Source organism: Coenobita brevimanus, chromosome 40 (assembly GCF_032717465.1).
Source record: "Coenobita brevimanus isolate Jiangsu-jjx chromosome 40, ASM3271746v2, whole genome shotgun sequence".
Lineage (NCBI taxonomy): Eukaryota > Metazoa > Arthropoda > Malacostraca > Decapoda > Coenobitidae > Coenobita > Coenobita brevimanus.
The window spans coordinates 59,790,678-59,797,815 of NC_136993.1; the positions used below are offsets into that span (position 1 = coordinate 59,790,678).

The 7,138-nt window shown below is 44.5% G+C and overlaps 1 protein-coding gene across 1 annotated transcript in view; it reads right to left on the bottom strand.

The window, feature by feature from the left end:
• The window catches only part of LOC145397145 (glutamate receptor ionotropic, kainate 1-like), a 48,998-nt gene extending 47,648 nt beyond the window's left edge, over positions 1-1,350 (bottom strand). The window contains exon 1 of the mRNA XM_080270342.1: positions 1,184-1,350. Coding sequence (XP_080126468.1) covers positions 1,184-1,350 — 167 coding nt within the window. The remainder of the gene's footprint in view (positions 1-1,183) is intronic.
• Positions 1,351-7,138: the final 5,788 nt, after the last annotated feature.

Here is a 7,138-nt window from a genome sequence, read left to right on the forward strand (position 1 = left end):
ATAAGGTATCGTAACGGTAACTGTCAATCAACATTACCCCTTTCAGTTGTAAGAGGGCACAAGGCTATGATTCTGTGGCCCAGAGCATTTAAGACATTGATTTGCCAACGTTCTGACAGCATCCAGGCATTGCTAACGACTTTTCACTTTATCATTTCATTTCACTAAACTATTCTGCTCATCGTTCTGAGGAGACGCACAGTAGTAAAGTGTACTTAGGACTGGGGGAGACATATAGAAATAAATGACATAGACAAATTCTCTCCTTTTACACATTCAGCACAATGACCTCTCTTATTAGTATTTTTCTACTGCCTCCAGACGATTTTATTAAGCCTAAGAAAGGACTCCCGTACGGAAATAGTTTATTCAGTTTTGGGAAACGTCTGGTTTTGAAGGACTGCTACTACTAGTACTACTACTACTACTACTACTTTTAAAGAAAGAACCTCCATCCATTGGGGAATTATATTGTGAAGATCAAAACCAACCTTCCTAATACATTTCACAATTTGGAGTTGTAATGTGAAGGTTAACCTGAGATGTCCCGTCGACGTATGGATACGTTGCAACATTTTGCATTTGCCAGTCCCGACGACATACTGTATGTTGTGCAATTGCAAGGTTCATAATTTGCACAATTTTCAATTTTTGCGCGTGATTTTTCGTACATATACATTCCCCTACAAGATGCCAAGCAGGTACAATGCCTTACACCGCATAAACCTCCCTCCCCCCCTGCACGCCATTGTCTCAGCAATTCACCTGTTACCAGTGACCTGACCAATAAAGACATTCAGGGCCAGAGTGATTCCCCAATCGATGACAATGTGGAGGACAAAGTTTACATAGCATTAGAGGAAGAAACAGTCTGAAATGATGATTGGGTAATGTGGCAAAAAAAGTTCAGGTATGGTGATGAGTTAGTGAGTGAAACAATGCTTATAATGCCTATATTACTGTTTGAAAACCAATATACTCTCATACTACATATAAATTCGTACCAAGCAAATAATTAACCCTTTGGCTGCGGAGCTATTAAATCCAGACGCACGCAGAACGTGCATATTCTAGAGAAAATGGGGTGTTTTCTTTTGCTTTTTTTTTATACTTATACTTTATAAAAATATTTAAGAAAAATACCACAACTAGATACATCTTTCCTCTTACCTTTGCAACAAACTAGAGCTCCGTAGGTGCTCTCCTCATGGTGTGACAAGTGCTGGAACCGATGACACTTTTTCGGGCCTCTGAGGACGTTGCGCCCACCTGGGCGGAAAGTGTTGCCAATCCCCGGGACACAGCGTTGCAACGAGTTTCTCGCCCTCTAGCCCGCCCCACCACTACCATACCGTACTTTTCACGTTTTTCATGAAAACACTAATTATTATGTACAAAAGGCACTAATGAAGCACCAAAATGACCCGTTGAGCAAATATATACAATTACAGGAGGCCATGAATGTTCAAAAAACTGTTACGAAAATGTTACAATACAGTAGCACTGTATTTTCCAAATATTTACACTTATACCTTTCTGCAATGAGAAATATAAAATATTACTTTCTTTCAATTACTATGACACCTTTATCACAAAATAAAGCCATTTTTTGAAACAAAGATAATATACTTTCAATATTTTGCATGATACTGTACTGATAATTTACTGATTTTTCCGTATTTTCTTACACCCTCACAACACTCTCCAACTTAGTACTTCTCCAACGTATGGTAGTGGAGATAGCAATCACCCAGGCATAGTGCAACCTTGCACCCTGCACACATTGTCGTAACCTTTTTACGACAAGGCTCACGACGGGTGGTGTTACGGCAAACATAGCAGTTCAGCTGCTTCCTCTTTTTGCCGTTTGCCTCGTAAGGTGTGTGCACTGGGTGGTGGTCCCTCACTAGGCTCTTGCACCTGTCAGGTAGCTCGACAACCCTTCTACCCCGGTCACTGTGCGAGTAATCTCCATATTTCCTCAACAACTGGAAAACCACTTTGTGGGAGAAATCACGGAACTTTACTTTTTTTCCAGTGCGCCACTTGTACAGGTTGTATGCATTGAGCAGCGTTACGTCAACCATGTGCATGAAGAACTTGATGTACCAACGCACAGTCTTCCTGATGCACTCAACACTACCTACCTGCATGTCACTCTTATCAACAGAGTTCATGTGATAGTTGTAGTCGATGACTACGTCAGGTTTCATGATGTGTTGTTAGGTACTATGGTCAACCTTGGCACTCTGTTGCATGATGCCACGATGCACAGTGCTCAACATGGTAACGTCAAGCTTGTCGGACCATTGCAAAGCCAGTATGTTCTTGGCCTCAAACCGCTGCACATTCCCACGTTCCTGCTTGTCGAAATGTGGCATATGTTTCCTATATGTCCTGACTGTGCCACAAGATCCTGTGCTGTTCTCATGAAGGTACAGTGACAGGAAAGGGCTACTGTACCAGTTATCTGTGTACAGCACACGGCCCTTTCCCAGGTAAGGAGCCATCATTTTTTTCACGATGGCACCAGACATTCCCAGAGGATCGTGGCTGGGAATGTCGACGTCACTGGCTGTGTACACAATCATGTCCAGCACATATCCTGTAGTACAGTCGCACATAACGAAAATCTTTATGCCAAACCGATTTCGTTTTGACGGGATGTACTGTTTGAAGGAGAGGCGTCCTCGAAACAGAACAAGACTTTCGTCAATCACGATTTTCTGGTAAGGCACAAAGAATTTACGAAACGATTCTTTGAGCATCTCAAAGAATGGCCTAACTTTCCACAAGCGGTCACCAGGTAATGGGTAGCGGTTATCAGCGAAGTGCATGAAACGGAGGATAAGTAGGAACCTATCCCGTGCCATGTACTTTCCAAAGGCTGGCGTAGGAACGAGAGCGTCCTTCTGACGCCAGTAATGGTTGAGCACATGTTTACGGCAGTGTGGCATCAAGAGCAGAAGGGCAATGAACACCATTAGTTCTTCATGACATATACTGTGCCACTTGGAAATACGTGCCCAGGGAGTTAGGATTTTTCCCGCTACCACGAATTGATAATAGTGATTGCTCTCATCGCATATCAATTTCGTCACATCACGCGAAATAAATGCCTCAAAATAATCAATTTCAGGAGCGTCAGGGCCAAGTGGCCACTCACTCGTAAATCCACTATCCGAGGCATCAAAATCGTGGATGTGTGGGGTGAAGTCCTGTGTGGGGGCCCAGGCAAACAAAGGGGATTGGCAGGGTGATGCTTGCCCATGGCCACGTGAGCGGCAATGTTTCCTCCCACGTGCCTTGGCTCGGGCCTGGCCTGACCCAGGTGGTGAGGCCACTGATGGTGGTGATGGCCCTGATGATGATGAGGGGCCAGCAGGTGGTGTTGAAGGTGTGGCTGATATTGAAGGGGTAGAGACTGGCAGGCTGCTAAGCATGATTTCATCATCACTACCCTCCCACGCACTTGACAAACCTGCTTCCTCTGCCTCATCAGTATCGTCGTCATCACTATCACCACCACTTCCTGACCACTCATCATCATCCTTGTCGGTGTTCACATCATCAAATAAAATCTTGGCCCACTTGGAGGGGGTCAGAGAGACGGCAGAACGGCGAGGCCTGGGAGGTGGGAGGCCAGAGGTGGAGGGCTGTGGCTCACACACCTGTTGCCGCCTCTCATCACTTGGCCGCAGTTTCTTCGGCCTCACAACACTATCTGTCACACTTCCACCACTTCCTGACGAAGTGGAAGCCGCCACAGGTGCCCCTAAACCCAAACTAGGGGCAAGAGAACGTTTCACGCCCAACCGGGCGGGAAGGTGAGGGGGGGTTTGAGGAAAATCGTCTCCGTGTGTGTCTCCCATGACAGCTAGAGCGAAACTAAGACCACCAGCGTGTTCAGCGCAATGTTTATGCTAGGATGCGTGATGCGGCCTACACGCCAGAACAATAGTCACGCCCCATATTAAGGCGGAATTCTCGAAATTTTTGTTGGCCTATATATAGGTTCTTCGGAGCCCTACAGTAGGGATACGGGGCGGTACATAGCAGCCTAGGGGTTAAATACCGTTTAAGAGTGGTGTGAAATAGTTACCCTCCCATAGAACTCGTTTTCTTTGGTGCCAGCCTGTTAGAAAACCCAGTAAGGTAAGGAGGTCCTGCTACCTGGATTGAGTATTTTAAACCTCAGGTGAGCGATTTTTCTATGAATTTTCGATGTTTCTCACCAAAAGCGGAGGTTTTAGCCCAAAAAAAAAAAAATGAAAATACCTTGGGATTGGGGGGTGTTGGAGGTGCGAAATAGCTCGGGACGTGACGGGTTAACACTAACCCTCATATTACAATCCGTTGGCCCCAAGCGCGCTAACGGCTGTGGTTACCAACCATCTACTATTACTATCATTATTCTATTTTATATTTATTGATATTACAGTGTAAATAAAGATATTAAACTATTGGAGTTGCTGGTCTATGTGACTTTCGACCACTGTAGCTTCGTAATCCATACCTGCCAGAGAGACAGGCCTGAGGGCTGATGATCTTGTGCCCTCGAGACATAGGAGTGCAGACCTCACGAGGGAGAATGACAGTCGACATCTCATCCAGGTCATAACAGAACTCTGCGGTTGACGTTTCTTCTCAGAAAGAATCTCTGCCAGTCTTGAGTAGAATCTTAACACCTCTGGACCCATCCCACCTGATGTTGTGAATGCAAGGGGAGTGAATCGACCGTGGTCCACAGGTTGGATCCTTTCTTGATAATTTCTATTTATTTCTTGTTCATTCCTTTTGTGTGCAGCTTTGAGAGACAGTTCGCCACGACATGCTGCCATGGGATCGAATATCCTGATGTTGAAGAACGCCCTCTGCCCACGTGTCCAGAAACCTAGAGCACTGACATCCATTCTTGCATCATTTGATGCAACTACTACTACTACTACTATTCTTACTACTACCACTACTACTACTGTTACTACTAGTGCTGTTACTACTACAGCTGCTACTACTACTACTGCTACTACTACTGTTACTACTTCTATTACTACTGCTACTACTATTACTATTACTACTACTACTACTGCTGCTGCTGCTGCTGCTGCTGTTGCTATTACTGTTACTATTACTACTATTACTACTACTTCTATACTACTACTACTACTGCTAATCCCTGACTCAGGTGAATGTGAACCCAGTGGACTGCAGGCTCAAGTTTCTCTCCTACAGTCCACCATCTTCACTTCGGGAAACAGCGCAGTAACATAGAGTCGTGTACATGTGCAGGTAGTGAAGCCCTGTGGTTATATCAGTGCCACCACATGAAGGCGTCCCTCTCCAGCACCAAAGAACCAGTGGAATTATACACATCTAGAACGAGGCCAAGGATGAGATGGAGGGATGGAGTGGAGAGATATATGAGAGAGGGGGGTGTGAGTTGGGAGCAGGGCAGTGAAATGGCGGGGGACAGGGCGGTGTGGAGGCGATTTGTTTGTGGCCACCTCATATGGGATTGAGGCGTCTGGCAATAGATAGATAGATTGAGAACGGCCGTGTCTCTTCCATATGATTTTGCCATCTCTCGACGATTTTTTTTTATACATGGGACTATTCGCCCGAACTGTAGGGATTAAGTATTGCATCAATTAACCCCAATAATACGAGGGATTTTTTCTAAGTTGATTAGAATCCTCTGGCCGCGTCAAGAGTTCCTTAAAAGGGAGGTCACTGTGAGAGGCCTTTCATAAGCTGTGTATCATCTGGAGGAAGCCAGGGTAAAACAGGGAACACTTTCTTGTAGTGAAGAGGTTAATTCCTTCATCCCCAGGACGTCTTTTACTCCGTTATTCCTGTACACACACTCTTTAATTTGGCTTAGGAGGGTCATTTCGAGATGGACGAGAAATACACTGTTCATTAACCCCTTCACTACGGGAAGCCTTTTGAAAGCTGAACAAAATCGCCCGGTATCTGCTAAGATAAAAATAGAAAACACATTTTCATTGTGAATGAAATCAATATGCCTGGTTAGAACAACGCGAATAAAATATTGAAAATAGCGTATGGCATTCAGTTTTACCACTGTATATAAGTCAGGTGTCTTGTAATTGTTGTTGTTGTTAATAACCCAGGTCTGTCCGGTAGTGCAGACCCGACAATCATAGGCAAGGAACCGCTTCTCAAGGGAAGTCCCGTGCAGTGTGCCGATGTTCCGCAGTGGCAGACACCGCCCCGGCACAGCAAGGCAAGAGGAAGAGTGTGAAGATTTCATTTCGAGATACACTCCGTATTTGCGTCTCTCCACCCAGTTACAAGGCCACTGCAGTATTCTCCACATCACTTCGTTATTCACGAAGGTTTCTCTCAAGAAATATAAATTCATGTGCCAACAACGAGATTCATGTGAAGATGACATCTCAAAGTTGCGGTTGTTCATGTAATGTGAAGGGATTTAATTTGAGTTTTGTTCCAGTTCAACGGCAGATCTTTCATAAACTGAATAAAATAACAAGACGGCAGCATCATTAAAACAAATAGGCTTCATCGTGGAGCGGAGCACAATGGAGAATGTTTCTAACCTTCACTACCACAGATTCCACCAAAGTTAAACAAAAGTGTCTGGTGGTTGCAAGAATAAAATATGAAATCACGTCATTATACTGTATAAATTGAGTTAAGCATTATAACAGTAGCCAACAGACATAGAACGAGAACGTAGTATACCTTGTTAGATATTTCTTGGTGTTGCCATTAACTGCAGCACGACCATAACATAACGCAACCCCACGCTTTTGGGTCACACAGTACTTTCCATGGGGAGTAGGGTGAACGGCAGGGCCAGGAGGGGTATCATAAACCTAACAAGAAAAGGTTCTGGCCGCTTTATGGAATAAGGCACAGGTAAGATAAGGATTTAATTGTGATTTATCTAAAAACACACCACTCAATAATGAAGAAAACAATTGTCAAGGGATATGTAGAGAACAGTAACAGACAAAAATATATTGCTCCTTTCGGGCCAAGGAGAGCACGAGGCAACGTGAGTATAGACTGATTAGTTTAAGTCAGAGGAAACTACACTGCGACCCTGGTAACTGTTTACATCAGAAAATCCTCGCACTGCTACTTACTGTAG